This window comes from Dromaius novaehollandiae, chromosome 14 (assembly GCF_036370855.1).
Source record: "Dromaius novaehollandiae isolate bDroNov1 chromosome 14, bDroNov1.hap1, whole genome shotgun sequence".
In the NCBI taxonomy this organism is placed as follows: Eukaryota; Metazoa; Chordata; class Aves; order Casuariiformes; family Dromaiidae; genus Dromaius; species Dromaius novaehollandiae.
In genome coordinates this window covers 18,235,046-18,251,858 of record NC_088111.1, presented here as the reverse complement: position 1 = coordinate 18,251,858, position 16,813 = coordinate 18,235,046, and the positions used below count along the sequence as shown (strand labels likewise).

The window sequence follows — 16,813 nt, the reverse complement described above, 5'->3', positions numbered from 1 at the left end:
CAGGGGGTGCCCGGTGCCTGTCCCCCTGGCCAGCACACCGGGCATCCCGCTGCCCCCGCGCCCCCTGTGCCCCCCAGCACCCTGTGCTCACGCTCCGGTCGGCGTCCGCGGGGCAGGCGTCGGGCAGCCGGGTGCCATGCGCAGCGTCGTCCGCCTGCCGGGCGCAGGGGACGAGGGGGGACGTGAAGGCCTCCGTGGGTCTCCGCGCTGGGTGCAGGCTGACCTTCCCCACCTGCAGTGGAGCAGAGCCGTGGGCAGGGTGCTGTGGCACCCGCGGGGAGACCCTGCCGTCTGCCACCACCCGCTCACTTTGCTCAGGAGTTCACACCAACCAGCACAAACCCTGCCTGGAAAACCCTCCTTTTCACCTGGTTTTGGACTCTGTAATTACATTCACTGAAAGCTGTTGCTTGTGGCCTCTAACTTAATGTGGATATCGCTGCTAGGTGGGGAGATGCCCTTTTTCTGGACATGGCTCTGTAAGTGTTAAAGAGCCCTGATACAGTTTTACTCAGTCTATATTTTTCAGGAAAATCATGAAGTGTGTTTTTTCTGTTAGATTTTTACTCTCTTAGCTGCATCTAGGTGGAAATCACAGTTTGGCCAGCTGTGGAACGGCACTTCTGAGCACCTCCTTGTTCAAGAAACCATTTAAAATTCACTGGGTGCATACTACAAAAATACAAGGAGGTCTGTGGAAATGTGGTTTGCATTTGAAACCATCTGATTTACCCAAGACGAGGCGTTTTGAGGAGACCCCCGCGGGTGGCACTTACCTGCTGGCTGTCTCCTGCCCACCAGGCCTGGGCGGCGGTGGCCGGCACGGTGCCGGCGCAGTCGGGGAAGAGATCCTCGTGAAACTCCTGGACGGACTGCGAGGGGCGGGGTGCGCTGAGCGGCAAGGCCGGGTGTCCCCCGAGCCCCCGCAGCACCCAGCCTGCTCCACCCTGGCGTCGCCTGGGTCACGCGCGGGCAGGATGGCGCCCAGCACCCCCTGCGCGGCCCCCCGGGACACCCCGAGCGCAGGCGAGGCCAGGGCAGACCCCGGCCGCCCCCGGCTCCTCCTGCCCGCGGGCCCCGGCTCCGGCCGAGCTGCGCGGCGAAGCCTGTAGGTGTCAGACGCTGCCTGGCTTTGGGCTGCCTCTCGCACCCCCGAAAGCAGCCAGCTTCCAAAATCCAGCACCCAGCCTCCAAAATCCAGCACCCAGCCTCTGGCCTCCCTGAGCCAGCGCCAGCCTCCAGCACCGAGCATGCGGGACTCAGCCTCCAGCACCCAGCATCTCGCCTCCAGCACCCAACATCAGCACCCAGACCCAAGTTTTAGCACCCAGCCTCCAGGACCCAGTGTTTTGCACCCAGCATCCTGCCTCCCTTACCCAGCACCAGCACCCAGCACCCACCACGCTGTTTAAGCACCCACCATTCGGCACCCAGCACCCGGCACTGTTTCCCTCCTCTCCTGCTCCCCCCAGCCTGGGGCCGGGGTCCCCCCGCTGTGGGCAGCAAGGTGAGCACCCCTGGCATGGAACAGGGACCCCCACCCTGCCATCCTGCCACCCAAGAGGGGCCCCTCAGTGGCACCCACAGCAGGGCCCAGGGGCTGAACTTTCACCCCAGCACCACTGGGGGCTTGTGGGGGCATTTTGGGGCAACGTGGGGGGCAGCTGCCCGGGCAGTGCCTCGCTTGGCAGGGCTGGTCCCCCACCCACCCCCGGTGAGGAGGGGACAGGGCAGCGAGATGCGCGGGAGGAGAAGCCCCATCCAAGCGGTGGCTGCCGCCTCCGTGCCTCAGTTTCCCCCCGGGGGGGTCACCCCCCACGTCCCCCCCGGCTCAGTGTGGCCCCGCGCCCCGGCCTGGCTGAACCCTGGCTGCCCCTCGGCCCGTGGCCTCCCCGCGGCAGTGCTTACGCTCAGCGTCTTTTTTTAAACGCGAGTTTTTCCACAACGGTTTCTGTTTACAGAAAAGGGTATTTTTGCTGTGGAGTGAACCACCCTCCCCCCGCGCCTTTTTTCTTTTTTTTTTTCTCAGAAAATTGCTGGGGAGATGATGCAAACGCCAGGAAGAGCCCGAGCGCCGAAGGGCAGCCGGGACATCCCGGCTTGGGACGTGCCCCGGCCCCGGCGGCCGGGTCCCCAAATCCACAGCAGGCTCTGAGCCGGCCGCCGTCCCCCCGTACCTTGCGGGGCACCGCGTAGCTGATGGGGACGATGAAGCCGTCGGTGAGCTGCAGCACGCGGAGCACCTCGCAGGCCATGACGTCCAGCGCCAGCTTGGGCACCAGGGCCAGCCCCCGCGTCGGGCCCTCGGTCAGGCACTGGCTCACTGCGGGCGAGAGGCCGAGCGGGCCTGAGCGGCGCGGGACAGGCCGGTCCGCGGGCCGCCGCGGTGCCCCGGCGCACGCCCTGCTTACCCTGGCTCAGGGCGGGCTGCGAGGGCGACACGTCGAAGCAGCGGAGGAGGTTTTCCCCCTGCGGGAGAGCGGCGGTAGGCATCAGCAGGGCGGTGGGTGGGTGCCCCGGGGGTCCTGGGGGTCCCGGCCCTGCCGCCGTCTTACCTTGCCCGCCAGCAGCAGCAGCCCCGTGTCGGCATCGTACAGCGGCATCGCCGCCCTGCAAGAAGGCGAGGAGCCCACTGAGCCGCACGCCCAGCGGCAGCGGCGTCTCCGGACCCCGGGGTGGGATGCTTGGCAGCCGCAGGGGACCGCAGCCACCGCTGGGGCTGCCCCGGCTGCCCAGAGCCCGGCTAATCGCTCCTTTAACGTGCCTAAGACACGGCTGGAGGAGAGAGCTCCGCGGGCAGCTTTTTTGAGGAGAACAAAGGGACGATATATTACTTTGGGGTTGACATTTTTGTGGTTACGCTGGTTGGGGGAAGGGAGCACGTGCTGCGCTGAGATTTGACACGGAACGACTTTGAGGAGAGGCCGGGAAAGAATGGGCTGCCGCGGCCTTGGCTCGCTGCCCCGGGTGCTGGCTGGTGCGCGGGCCCTGCCGGCCCCCCACGTGCCACCTGCCCGCAGACCCCAGCGGGCCGAGGATGCTGCGCTGGGTGCTGCTGCGGGCTCCCCATGGGTGCCGCTGCCCCACGGGTGCCTCCTCGCTCGCGGGCAACCCGGCGGGCACGGCGTGGCCCGGCCCAGTCGCTGTTGGCACAAGCTTAGATAAACACTGCCAGGGTGAACGTGGCAGGTGTGGTGTGCCCGGCAAGCCGAGCGCGCGGGGATGCCCTGCCCGGTCACCGCCACCGCAGTGCGCGGGGAGGGGACGAGGGCGTCTCTGCTCGCCCCAGGCTGGCCCGGGCAGGCTGTCAAAGCCGTGCTGGCAAAGGGCACCCCGCCGTCCCCGGGTGCTGGCGTGCCCTCCCCGGGCCCGGTGCCCGCTGCCGCCGGTGAGCCTGTGTAACGAGGCGGCGCTCGGGGCAGCTCTGCCACCGCCCGGGCATGCGGCAGCCCCGCGAGGGCCACCCAGGGCACCACGGAAGCCAGGGAGCCGCCGGTACTAGGGTACCGTGGATGCTGGGGTGCCGGCGGCTGGATGTCGGGGCACCGCGGATGTCGGGGCGCCGGGGCACGGTGCATTCCCGCACCCCGGTGTTCCCGGGAGCATCGGGGGCACAACGGAAGCGCCCTGGGGGTGCTGGGGCAGCGGGATGCTGGGAACCCCGTGCATGCTGGGGGACGAGGTATGGATAGTCGTATGTGTATAGTCGTATGTATATCACACGTATGCGTATACAAATACACGCACACAGCCGGGCTGCTGGGGGTCCCGGCGGCCCCGGGGGTCCCGGCGGTCCCGGCCCCCCCGCACGGCTCCAGGTGTGCGGGGGCGGGGCCGCCGCCCGGCCACGCCCCCCGCCGCCCCACCAATCGGGAGGCGGAGTGAGGGGAGGCCCCGCCCCGCCGGGCCCAAGCCCCGCCCCGCGGTTTTAAAGCCGCCCCCCGCGGCCGGCGGTGCCAGAGTGAGGGGAGCGCCCGCCGCCTCGGCCGCCGCCGCCGCCATGGAGTGACCGGCGCGGCCCGGCCCGCCCCGCCCCGCCGGTAAGTGCCGCCGCCGCCGGCCCGCCGGGCCCGGCCGCCCCCCGCCTCGGCGGCGCCGCACGGTGTCAGGGCGGGGCCCCGCCGGGCCGCCCCCGGTCACCCCCTCCCGGGCCCCGGCGGGGGGCGGCAGCTCCCACCGCGCTGCCGCTGTCAGGGCGCGGGCCGCGGCGGGAGCTGCTGGCACCGCATCTGCGAGCCGGCGCCCGGCCTGCTCTCCGAGGGGGCCGTGGCCGCGGCGGGCAGCCGCCTGCCCGGGGCCGCCCGTCCGCCCGGTGCCGGCCCGCGGTGGGGCCCGGCAGCCCCGGGGCGCTGCCGGCGGGGGCTTCCCCGCGCAGGGGGCTGCGTGCCAGCCGGGCCGCCTGCCACCTGGCCGCCCGCCGGCGGGGATGCCCCGTGGGCCCTCCCGCTGGGAGCGCAGCGCCCGTCCGGCCTCGCGGGGTGATGCCGGGCTCTGCCACCCCCCCGGGGTGACTCTGGGCCACCGGAGGGCAAGTGCTGCTTGCTGCACCGGCTCCTCGTAGGGCAACGCGCTGCCACCAGGGCCGGCGCATCCCGCTGCTGGTCTGGGGAGATGCTCCAGTCATGGGAGGGCTTGGCACCCCTCCTCTGGGCCCAAAGCCCTCACCTCTGTGCCCCCTCCACCCCACAGGCAGCTCTTGCCCTGCTGGGACCCACTCGCAGCCTGTGTGGGGCCGCTGGGCTGCCCTGACCCGTTTGGGGCCGGGCTGCTGCCCACCCGGCACTGGGCAGTGCCGTCGTGGAGGATGACACTAATTACTATTTTCTGCGCGGCACGCCAAGCCCGGGCCGCCCTGACGCAAGCGCTGCCTCGCCGGGCTGGCTCTGCCGCCTCGGCTCACCTGCCGCACCGGGCCGGCGGCAGCCGCCTCGCGCGGCAGGAGGAAGCGCTGGGGGCAGCGAGGCGGGGAGCCGCCCGCGTCAGGGCACAGGAATCCGCCCGGCCGGGCCGAGGGCGCGTGTGGCAGCCGGCCCCCGCACCCCGCGCTCGGCCCGTGTTTGCACTCCGGAGGCGGTGCGTCCCCGAGCAAAGCGGCTCTGCTGGTTTTTCTCAGTGCCGGCACCTGAGACGGGAGCGTGGCTGGGCGCGCGGGTCAAAGGGGCAGGAGCCGCGCGGGGGCTGGGGGGAAGGCGAGGGGCGGGCAGCCGGCTCGAGCAGGGGGACCGAGCGCCCCGGGGAACGCAATAACCAGGCCTGCATTCCTCCGGGGCTGCTGCGGAAACTTTAATTAAATAGGGAGGGGAGCCCGGGAGGAGGTGGGAGCTCCAGCACGGGGTGGGTTGAAGGGAAGGAGGATTAAGGGCTAATCCCGCATCCCCCCTGCCGGGTCCCAGGAGGGGGTGCGTGCTGACACGGGCTTGTTTGGAGGGCTTGTAGGGGAGGCCGGAGGCCGGCACGGCGGAGGGCCGGGGAGGAGAGCAGTGCCTGCAACCCGAGCCGGCTGCCCGGGCGGCTGCGGAGGCGCCGCATTCCTCCATGCGCGGGGGCCTTGCGCACCTCCGCGCCGCGGGCCTGCGGTGAGGGTGCCCGGGCCCGGCTCCTCGCGGGGACGCGGCACGGCTCCCCCGGTGCTGCGAGGGGCGGAGGCGGGCCACCAGCCTGGCAGTGTGCCGGTAACAACGGTGGCTTTGTTTGGCGCGAGGCGTCGGGGAGCGGACGGATGCGGGGTCTCGCTTGGCCGTACGGTGTGGGTGGCCGCGGGAAGGGACATCCCTGCCATGCCGGCTCCCTGGGCTCAGACCTGCCGCAACGCTGGCAGAGCTCAGCGCTCTGGTGCCGGGCAGTGCAGCGCGGGTGCTGCCCGTGGGGGCTCTGGTGCTGGTGAGGGGCCCGTGGTGGATGGGAATAGCCCTGCCTGGGGGCCGGAGCCAGGGGAGAGTGGAGATCTGGGGGTCTGAGGGGCCTGTGGGGCCGCTGCCTGGCGGGAGAGGAGGATGGGCATCCCTGGGGTGAGCTGGGTCGGGCTGCGCCATGGCAGTGCCCTGGGAGACCTGCTGTCCTGCCATGTGGACGTGGCATTGGGGCCCGAGTGGAGTAGGTACAGCCTATGGTGGAGGAAAATAGGTGCTTGGGGCCCCGAGTGGCCCCAGTGGGCTGCGGGGCTGAACCCTGTACCCAGCACAGCCCTCATGGCTCAGTCCCCCGAGGAGACCCGCTGCCAGCCTCCCCATGAGCTGCTCAAGGCAGCCTTCCTCCTGCAGTACCCTGGGCACCTGGCGAGCATCTGGGCAGCAGCGGTTGGGTGGGCAGAGCTTTTGGGACCCTCAGCCAGGCAGTGACAGTGCCCTCTGGTCTGCCCTGTCCCTCTGCATGGCTGCTTGTGGAGCGCCTCCAGACTTGCCAGCCCCCGCGCGAGCGAGCAGCCGCTGTGGACCCTACTGCTAGGGAAGACGGGCGCTTCCCCGAGCGGCAGGGCAGGGCAGGGGCACCTCCCGGCCCAGCTGCCCCACGGCGAGGGACAGGGGACAGGTCCTGGCGCAGCTGCCCTCTCCTGACCAGCCTGCGGCGTGTGCATGGGGAGCCGCTATTGCCACCTTAGCCGGCTCTGCCCATCCGCACCAGCTGTGACTGGCAGCCGGCTGCCGGGACGTCCGGCCTGGCATCTGGCTCCTCCTCAAACACGCGGCTGGTACAAAACGAGCTGCTGCTCTGTCTGCAGCACCGGCCTTCCCGTTAGCCCCGGCGCTGGGCACGCTGGCGGGGTGCCGAGTCGCTCGCCCTGGGCAGGGAGCGGGGCTCACATCATGGGCACCTCTCGGGCAGCTCCTGCGGGGTCTCAGGGCCCGGGAACCAGCAGGCAGGTCGTGCTGGTGACGGGGGGAGCGCTCCCACCCTAGCAGGCTGGCAGGGAAAGGCTGAGTGAGACTGGGGGAAGCTGGGCCCAGATCCTCCCGCAGCCGGAAAATATGAATAATTCGGCAAGTATCTGTGGTGCAGGCTTGGGGGAGCCCAGCCAAGGCAGCAGCAGGCAGCGCGTCCGAGCGCGCGCGCTCGCGGGCTGCTGGCAGCAGTGTCCGCGGGATGGCTGAGCGCCCCTAGAGAAACCGGGGCTTCGTCCCCATCCCTTGGCCCCTGTCTTGGACCTGGTGATGCTGCTCCCTGCCTGTCTCCCCATTTTGGAGGGAGCTGCCAGCTCATGTGAGGCTGGGAAACCCTGCTGAGCCACGTTAACCCCTGAGTGACTTAAGGCATAAAGCGCATGCAGGCCCTGAGCTGGGAGCGAGGCTGGGCTGCGCGGGACGCTGGGCTGGGGTGCTTTGGGGAGGCCCGTGCCAGAGGAATGCGGTGCTCCGCAGGGAGAGGAGGCGGCGGCAAGCTGCGCTCCTCCATCCAGGGTGGAGCGCGCCGCTCGGGGCGGCTGCGCTGCGCTGTGCCGGGCTGACCTGCCCTGTGCTCGTGGCGAGGCGGGGATGCTCGCGGTCACGGCCGGGCCGCGGCCCGGCCCGACGAACCTGCCTGGGGCCGGCGGAGCGGGGAGCCTGGCAGCTGGGGAGGAAATGCCAGCGTAATTAAAGGGACGAGAGCTTTGGAGTCAGCAGCTGGTTGCAGCATGGGACACGTCAGCGAAACCCGACCCTGGCATTGCAAAACCGAGTCCCAGCCCCAGGCTTGTGCCCTGCGAGCACCCAGCAGGCCTGGCGGGGTTCCCCTGCCACTGCCCCCCCCGGGGGGGCCTGGCACTCCGGGCCCTGCTGCCCCCTCTCCTGGCGGCGGGTCATGCCCAGCAGGCTGTGCTGGGGGCTCGAAGCTGTCCTAGATCCGAAGCCCCTGGCCTGGCAGCAGTGTGGCTGTGCCGGCACGTGTGCCAGGCTCTCGGTGGGGTCAAGGGACAGCAGCTCAGCCCCTAGGCCACCCCAGCTCGGTGCCACTGGGCTGTCCCAGCTGGCCTCTGTCCTGGCTGAGGGTCAGTGCTGTCACCGCTGGCTGCCTGCCCAGCCCTGTGCTCTGCTCCGGGGGTGACCCCGAGGTCTTTGCTCGTGGCAGATAAGCCTGTTCCTTGTTCCTGGTTAGAGGCTGCTCTAGCCTCAGCAGGGGCCCGAGGGCTTGACTGCCAGCCAGGCACCCTCAGGCCTGGGGAGGCTCTGCTCTAGGGCTCTCGCTTGGCTCTTGCACTCGAGGCCGGCACTGAGCACCTCGAGGGCTTGCACAGCTGTGAGACTAGCGATGCATCTGCCCCCAGCCCCGTTAAATACCCCCAGCACGGGGACGGGCTGAACTGCACCCCTGCAAGCAAACCTGCCTGGCCCCTCTCTCTCCCCAGGCTGTGCCCCCTCGGTCCGGCCTCCTTGCGGCGGGGGGCTGACGGCGTGGGTCACGGCGGGGCAGGGCCGCTCGCACCGAGTGACTCAGGCACTCGTGACCCTGCCCAGCGGCTCGGGTGCACCCCACCCTCCGGGGCCCACCGGTGAGGACGTGCGCTGGCTGCAGCGTTAACCCCGGCCGACCGGGGTCGGGCGGCGCTGCCTGCCTGGCGCTACGCACCCTGCGGCGCAGCGGGGCCGGGGAATCGCCTGGGCCGGGGTGTCCCGCAAGCCTGGCTACGGCACAGTTGTACCCTGGGCCACCCGGCAGCGCGGGGGAAGAGGAAACAGACGCAGCTAGACCCTGCCCCCCCACCCCAGCCGGCCGCGGCTCGGCCTCCGCCGCCGGCGCAGCCGAGACAGGGCCCCCCGCGGCGGAGGGGTGTCCAGGGCAGCCGGCACGTGCTGCTGCGCGACCCGGTAGCCCCCCACACACGCAGGGCAGGGGGCCGGCGGCCCCTTGCGAGCTGCAGGGGTTTTATTTGCCTGCAGCTATTAACAGCTTGGAGCGGCTCGGCGGGAGGGGAGGCGGCGGCGGCTGGGGAAGGGGCTCCCGGCAGCCTGGCGGGGTTAGCATGGCGCGCTCATCCCTTCCCTGCCCGCTGTATCTCTGGGGGAGGCTGGGGCTGCAGGGAGCCCCCTCTGCCACCCCCTGGCTCCGGCTAGGAAGGGGCTGGCTCCCTGGCCAGCTAGGACGCAGCCACAGCACCAAGCTGCTGAGTGAGCCTGGTGCTCCAGGCACAGCCCCGCTCACCCCAGCGCAGACCTGGGGGTGCTCCGGCTCTGCCGTCCCTTCCCCAGCTGTGTGCGCGACCCATCCTGCTCGTGCCGGCAGCACCGCCACCCCCTCCCTGGGCTAATTAGGGCTCTCATTAAACAGGCTGAAAGACGGCGCTGAAAGATGAGTGGGCCCTGCGCAGCCCAGCCAGCCGGCCTCCCCTTGGCGGGCAAAGCAAGGACATCAGGCGGGGCATCTCTCCAGGGGGGCCTCATACAGCAGCTCCCCTCAGAGAGCAGCATCCTCCCTTTTATCCCTGCTGTTCATCAGCTATGCTGCCTGTGCTGGGGGGATGAGGAGCCCCCAGCCCAGGGGCTCTGGGGCCAGCGCTGTGGCCCGGTGAGGCTGGCTGCGTGCGTGGCCGTGCCACCTGCCCCTTGGGAGCAGCGTGCTGCCCTCGGTGGTGGGGGACATGCTCGTGACTGGGAGACGACCGAGTGCCATCCTGCCACGCCAGCCCTGTGGTCAGTCCCGGTCACGTCCCCTGAGCCAGCCAAGGATGGGATGGGGCAAGCTGAACCCAGAGCTGGGGCCTGCCACCATCCCCTGCCTGCCGAGCCCCGGCGCAGTGGCCGGGCAGAGACATGGTGTAACATCTGCCAGCTGACTCAGGGGTGGGGAACGTGCGTGCCGGGGGGCCGTGCCCGCAGCATCGCTTCAGCTCCCAAAGGGAGCGAGAAACAGCAGCCGGCCAGGGAGGACGGGGTGCAGAGCCGGGGCGCGGGCAGAGCGGCTCCAGCCAGCACGGAGGCCCGGCAGGCAGTGTTTTTTCGGCTCCGTATCGCTGTCAGCAACACCAGCGTGTCGCGAGCTTTGCAAGCGTCTCCAGGCTGGAGCCGTGTCCCCAGCATCCGGATCCAGCCGTGGCTGGAGCCAACCCAACCGGGCTGTGCTCCCCGGGGCGTGTGGTGCCCGGCGTTGTGTGCAGGAGCTGGGCAGAGCCGCACTGCCAGGGCTGCCAGCTCTGGGGGCAGCACGGCGGGCGCTGCTGCGGGCACGGTGCCCGCACCCAGCTCAGGCAGCTACCAAGGCGCTGACACTTGCTTTAAGTCTCCCTCCGCCCTCCTGGACCTCCCTCCTCGCCCGGGGAAAAGGCAGGGACAGGACGCGCACCCCGCGGGACTGGGATGCCGGGGTGGCCTGGCCCTGGGGAGCAGGGCGCTGCTGCTCTGCGAGGCCGAGCTGGCCCTCTTGCCGGCTGCCGCTGGGTCCCCTCAGCCGGGCAGGATGCAGGCAGCCGGGTGCTGTGGGGTGGGTGTGTGGGGCTGGGCTGGCTGAGCTGTGCTGTGGGGCAGGGGAGCAGCTGGGGGCCGGGGGATGCTGGCAGAGCTGGGGGTCACAGCCTGCATTTGGAGAGAGCCAGCTCCCGCCCTTGTCTGGCACGCTCAGGATTTTGGAGGGCGCGTCACAGCTGGTTTACTTATAAGCGTTACAAACAACCCAAAACACACTGTCTTGGGCTCTGAGTTCAGCCTGACCCCGGGGGCTGTCTGCCCGCTCCAGGAGGGCCATCCGGCAGCTCCCGGGCGCTCCCGGGCACAGCGGGTCGGCGGGGCGCGGGCTGAGGCACCGACCGTGCGGCGTCCGGGGGCGTCCGCCCCACGCGGTGCGGCTCGGGGTGGCCGTCGGCTCGGCGCGAGCAAAGGGTTAACGTCCTCCGCGCGGCGTCGGGAAGGCCGGCCGGCGGCTCCCACCCCCTTCCCTGGCGCGGAGGCCGAGCCGGGTGCGTCTGCTCGGATCAAGGCGGCGCATCCCACATGTTTGATTTGCACCCCGCCGAGAGGAGCCGGGCCGCGCGTGGGGCCGTGCCCGCCGGGGGAAGGTAGGGGCGCTTTGCTAGCGACGGACAGGCGGGTTCGTGGCACCCCGGCAGAGGCAGCCCCAAGAGGCCAGGCCCGAGCCGCGGGGGCACACGCGCGGCGCAGCGGGAGGGGGCACGCGAAGGCACCGCATCCCCACATCCCGGGGGAATGCGCAGGAGCCGGCAGGATTTGAGCCCAGGGAGGAGGAGAGGGAAGAGCTGGCGTGGGCAGCCAGCACGCCGCTTTGCGCTCTCGCTGGGGCCGTCCCGGGCAGGAGCCAGCGCAGAGGCGGCACAAGCGCAGCGGGGACTTTCCTCCGCAGTCCCGTTGGGGCTGGCATGTCCCAGGCAGGGCTCGTGGAGACAGCGAGAGGCCAGCGAGAGGCCCCCACGGCGTGGGGCTGGCAATGCAGCCGCTCGGTTCCTCCTGGGAAGGCCAGGGTGGGAGGCCATGGCGAGGCAGGAGCCGTGCCTGCGTGATGGGCAGCCTGGAGACAGCCCTGCTCTCCCTGCCCCGCTCATGAGCCGGGCCTGGGGGCTCCTGCCCCCAGCGGTGCCTGGGAGCTGCGGGGAACCAGCCCTCCTCCCCTAGCATTGCCACAGGTTGCCCGTGAAGCACAGGAAAAGCCAAATATTTAGCATGTGAAGCCGTGCTGGCCCTCACCTGCGGGAGGGGAGCCCAGGGAGCTGGCTGGGGCCTCGCCACCTCGGACCTGTGTGCCTCGCCATCTCTCCCCTGGCTTCTCCAGGTGCCCTCCCTGGCCAGAGCCTGAGCGCTTCCCAGCCTGAGCTGGAGGATGCTTGGGCCAAGCTCTGTGCGGGAGCCAGAACTGCCACCCCAGCCCACCCCTGCACCCTCCCCTCCCTCCTAGGCTTGCCAGCGGTATTTGCTCCATGTATCCTGACTCACGCAAGCTGGCAGAGCTGCCCCTCTGCCCCGCTCTCCCACCCCAATGGCTGGGTGCGGAGCACCCAGAGACCATGGAGGGCTCACAGGAGGGAGGTCTGAGGCTCCCTACCACCCGACAGCCCAGGGATTGCTGCTGTCCCAGGTGGAAGACACCTGCACTCTGGGATGCACACAGCCCTGAGACACACAGGAACGCTGACACGGACCCCTGTGGCTTGGCGCCTAACCATGACTGGGTTTCTCTCTCCTGCAGAGTCGACACCATGAACCAGCTGGTCCTTTGCGTGCTGCTTCTCTTTGCCCCCGGGGACCTCGTTCAGGCATGTCCCGCAGGCTGCCAGTGCCAAGACCCCAAGACCATCCTGTGCGCAGCAAGACGAGGCCACACCGTGCCCAGCGGGCTGCCCCCGAACACCCTCTCCCTGTACGTCTTTGAGAATGGCATCACGATGCTCAGTGAGGACAGCTTTGTGGGCCTGCCCGCCCTTCAGCTCTTGGACCTCTCACAAAACAAGATCACCACCATTCAGAAAAACGTCTTCCAGCCCCTAACAGAGCTTGTCAACTTGGACCTGTCCTCCAACCAGCTGCAAGAGATCACCAACGAGACCTTCCATGGGCTGCGGCTCCTGGAGCGGCTCTACCTGCAGAGGAACAGGATCCAGCACATCCACGCTGCTGCGTTTGACACTCTCGAGAACCTGCTGGAGCTGAAACTGCAGAACAACCAGCTCTGGGCCGTGCCTCCCCTCGACCTGCCCAACCTCCTGCTGCTGGACATCAGCTGGAACAAGATCCCTGCTATTGCACCTGGGGCCTTCCACGCCGTTAACATTGAGTCTCTAAAGATCGCGGGCCTGGGACTAACAAGCCTGGATGAGGAGCTCTTTCAGACTCAGAACAACCTCCATGAGTTGGACGTCTCTGACAACCTGCTGGAGCGCGTCCCAGCGGTGCTGCGGCGGCTAGGGAGCCTCACCAAGCTCAGCCTGGCTGGGAATGCACAGATCTCCCAGCTGCTGGCAGAGGACTTCCACAACCTTCACAACCTCCAGGAGCTGGATATCAGCAACCTCAACATCAACACCATCCCTCGGGACTTCTCCGGCTTCTTCCCGAGACTCCGGGCCATGACAGCTGCAGGAAACCCCTTCAACTGCATCTGCCAGATGAGCTGGCTGGTTCACTGGGTGAATGCCAGCGGCGTGGTCCTCCGGCGGCCTGAGGAGACGCGGTGCCACTTTCCCCCAAAAAACTCGGGCAAGCTCCTCCATCATCTGCAGTATGCTGACTTCGGCTGCCCCACCACCACCACGACCACCACCACAACCACCACCCTGCGCACCACCACACTGCAGCTGCCCGCTCTGCTCCCCACCAGCGGCCGCCCGTCGCTGGAGCCCAGCACCGCCGCTCCCACCCTGGAGGCCAGGGCCCCGCAGGACAGCTCCACGCCGATGCCTTTCAGTGCCCCGCTGGGCCCCACGAGCCCCCCGACACAGATCTGCCCCCCTCGCACATGTTTGAACGGCGGCACCTGCCAGCTGGATGCACAAAACCACCTGGAGTGCCTGTGCCCGGAGGGATTTGCTGGGGTCTACTGCGAGTTGGAGGTGAGGAGGACAACAGTGTCACCAGCCACGCAGGCCCCCACTCAGAGCAGGCAGATCAGCATCAAGCAGGTCAGCAGCACGTCCTTGAAAGTGGACTTGCAGAACTACGTCCAGTCCAAAGCGCAGCTGAAGGGCATCCGGCTGAGCTACCGAAATCTCTCTGGGCCAGACAAGCGGCCCGTGATGCTCCGCTTACCAGCCTCGCTCTCCGAATACACCGTGAGGGCACTGAAGCCCAACTCCACCTACCGCATCTGCATTGGGCCTCTGGGGGAGAAGGTCTCCAAGGAGGAGTTCTGCGTTGAGGTGCAGACCTTGCAGGTGACCCACCAGCAGCACTCACCCGTCACCCAGAGCAAGGACAGCAACCTCACCCTCATGATCGTCCCCGCGCTGGCTGCCGTACTGCTGCTTGTGGTGGTGGTCACCGTGGTCACATACTACCGCCGGCACCGCCGGGCAAAGACAAACACCAGTGCTGGGGTGGACTCCAGCCCCCTGGAGCTGGAAGGTGTTAAAGCCTGCCTGGAAAACGGGGATTTGAGCAACCACAGCCACAAGGGGCCAGAGAACGCAATGCTTTCGAACACCTTGGAGTGCGAGGTGCCGCTCATGCAGTCACACTACCCCAGCAACAACAACACCACAGCACTAAAGCCATCCTACTTCTAAACCAAGAAGGGGCAGGCTACCAGGTGAGGAGACCCCCGGACTGAGATGAGGGGAATGCTCCAGTAGCAGAGCTAGGGCCGTGTCCCTTCCGGGACGAGGCACACTGAGGAGTTAACTAAATTAAGGCGGAAACCCAAAACTCGTAACGTGCAATTTCTGAGAGGCTTACACACTTAGGGAGTAGACACTAATTTTACCGCTCAGCATATGACTAAGTGCCTTGATTTCTGTGACTCTACGTAGAACGTGGGTAGCGAAAGAGAAGGCTTTTTAATTTGGGGTTTGGGTTGGCTTTTTTTTAGCTACTGCTAAAAAGAAAGTTGTCTGTGACTTAGCTAAGGGGCATCAATGTGCTGGTAACAAAGGGTCCCTCAGCTAAGCATGGCCTGTGACTCTGAACTCCCTGGGAAATCGATGTGAGCAGCAATAAGGAAAGACCCCCGTCCCCCGCAGGAGGCTGAGGAGCTGGGACCCTCGGCCTCTCTGTGCCGTGCATCGAAGGAAGTGCCGAGAAGGCGAACCGGCAGCCGAAGCTTTAAGAACTCAGAATATTTATACATGGTTATTTCCCATTTCTTCTGGGAAAGCTCTTTTCTAGTACAGATTTGCATACATCTATTTTGTAAGGCAGACAGAAGGGTGTCTTTTTGTAAAAAAAACAAAATAAAATTAATAATAATAATAACTAAAACCTCTGCACAGCATTTGCAATCATGGAGGGCTGCGTTAGAGCCCGCCCCACGGCTCCTCAGTCCTGCTGGCTGCGCAGCCAACGTGCGGTTTCCATTTCTGCAATCGCAATCACTCCCCATTTCCATCCCAGATGTGGCCTGGGCTCTCAGCGCCTGCTGGGCCTGATCCCGCTAGCCGGGCAGGCAGACCCGCCAGCCGCCTGTACTTGGGTTTCTCCTGGCACAGGACTTCTTCAGCAGAAGCCTCTGCGGCCCCGCTCCAGCGTTGGCGTTGCCATGCTGGGGGGCAGAGCGGGTTTCGGGGGTGCCCCAGCCCTCCATGAGCGCTGGTTGCTCCAGGAAGGCCCTGGCACAGGGTGACCCGTGATGGGGTGGCTCGGCCACATGTCCCGCCGGGCTCTGGCCCGCGGCGGGGGCAGCGCGGCGTGTCAGCCTGCGGCGGGCAGGGAAGGCCAGCCTCATCTTCCTGTTGTTGTTGGAGGGGCGGCGGGATGAGTCAGGGCGCGGGGGGAGCGTTGCCAGCACTGGGCCGCGGTGCCGGGGCGGTCTCACCCCCCCCGAAGCTCCCCCCACTGCGAGTGTTAGAGAGGTGTTACAAAAACAGAGGCCACAAGTTTCAAATCAGCCCTGGCCCTGCGCATCATCCAGCCTTACTTCATCCCCATCGCGGCTGCCAGATGTCTCCAGGGGCAGGCGAGACAAACAACCCAGCCCAACCCCGATGACCTCCTGACGTCACCCTCGTCCTCCTTGGGACGTGCCCACCGAGCTCGGCCGTGCTGATGGGCTGGGCGGCGCTTCTGCCCCCGCCGCGGGCACCCGCGAGGTGCCGCGCGCCCCCGCGCCGGGCCGTGCAGCCCAGCCGCCGAGCCGCGTGGCAGCCCCGAGGCGCCCCTGCCAAGCGCCCTGCCCTTTCTGCCCACGCTGCAGGAGACGGGCCGCGAGCGCCGGCATGGGCAGCTGCCGCGCTGCCGCGCCGGATCGGGCTCCTACTCCCGGCACCGTGCCAGGCGAGGCTTTGCGGATGCTGCCGGCTGCCTGGCCGTGGCCCAGCCAGGTATTTACCCACAGCTTTGGGAGTGCGAGAAGCTGCACTTTGCTCAGGCCAGCGCTTCCTTCCCCGAATCCCACCGCTATTGACACAGCTGCCTTTCGCCGGGCCCCCGCCTGGCCGCGACGCCACCCCTAGCCGCTCGCCCGCTGCCTGCCGGGGCCGGGCAGAGCTGAGGGTGCTGCTCGCCCTGCGCGGGGTCGGGCCCACGGGGGCTCCGGTGGGGCCTGGAGCAGGGGCAGCTTCACCCACCCGGCCGGGCACGGACCAGATACGGCCCTGCTCCCATGGCACCCCACCAGCGTGGGGCCATGAGCGCAGCGCAGCCCCTTGTTGCCGCAGGGCCCGGCACCCTGCTGCGGTCCCCGTGCACCCTCTGACCTCCAAGGCCGCGGCACCCGAGCCCCCGGCTCCCCAGCGTGTGCCCCTGCTCCCCTCGGCCTGGAGCAGCCGCCCGTGCGCGACAGCGGGGGGGGGCTCGGAGCACTGGCCTCCCGTTTTAATCGTTTTACAATCCTTTATCTTTCAGGCTGGAATTTTCCAGGTTGGGTCCCTGCCCGTGGAGGTATGTTTTATTCGGAGAAAATGAGCAAACCGGGTGCAGCCGCTGTCCCCCCCCTCCTCCAGCGAACGCGGCCCCGTCTCTGCCAGGGCGAGCTGCCGAAAGGGTTACAGCAGCGCGCTGCAACCTGACCTGGCCGTCTCCCTCCCCGGGAGCAGCGCGCGGCCTCGCAGCGGGGCCGGGGCTGGCGGCGCTTCAGAGCCGGCCGCCGAGCCGCCCAGGTGAGCGCCGAGCCGCCCCGCGCCCTCGGCTCCCCGCTTTCCGGCAGCACGCGGCCCCCGGCGCCGCAGCAGCCCCGCGCGCTCGCCCTGGATGCAATTAGGGCCGGGCTGGCGAGGCTGGGGCCTCGGGGGGCCGACTGCTGCGAGCGCCCG

At 68.3% G+C, this 16,813-nt stretch overlaps 2 protein-coding genes across 3 annotated transcripts in view; one reads left to right on the top strand and one right to left on the bottom strand.

Annotated features, from left to right (window-relative positions):
- Nucleotides 1-16,813, bottom strand: part of CORO7 (coronin 7) — a 50,964-nt gene that overhangs the window by 6,122 nt on the left and 28,029 nt on the right. For both annotated transcript variants that reach the window (XM_064520526.1, XM_064520527.1), the window contains exons 10-14: nucleotides 2,556-2,610; nucleotides 2,412-2,469; nucleotides 2,178-2,323; nucleotides 777-872; nucleotides 92-232 (exon numbers count right to left, since the gene is read on the bottom strand). In XM_064520526.1, the coding sequence (XP_064376596.1) occupies nucleotides 92-232; nucleotides 777-872; nucleotides 2,178-2,323; nucleotides 2,412-2,469; nucleotides 2,556-2,610 (496 nt within the window). The remainder of the gene's footprint in view (nucleotides 1-91; nucleotides 233-776; nucleotides 873-2,177; nucleotides 2,324-2,411; nucleotides 2,470-2,555; nucleotides 2,611-16,813) is intronic.
- Nucleotides 3,945-14,825, top strand: VASN (vasorin). The gene is made up of 2 exons (XM_064520525.1): nucleotides 3,945-4,040; nucleotides 12,103-14,825. The coding sequence occupies exon 2, from the start codon at nucleotides 12,113-12,115 to the stop codon at nucleotides 14,132-14,134; it is 2,022 nt and encodes a 673-aa protein (XP_064376595.1). The 5' UTR covers nucleotides 3,945-4,040; nucleotides 12,103-12,112; the 3' UTR covers nucleotides 14,135-14,825.

Coding starts and splice junctions, on each gene's coding strand:
- VASN (XM_064520525.1), top strand. CDS start 12,113: ATGAACCAGCTGGTCCTTTGCGTGCTGCTTCTCTTTGCCCCCGGGGAC.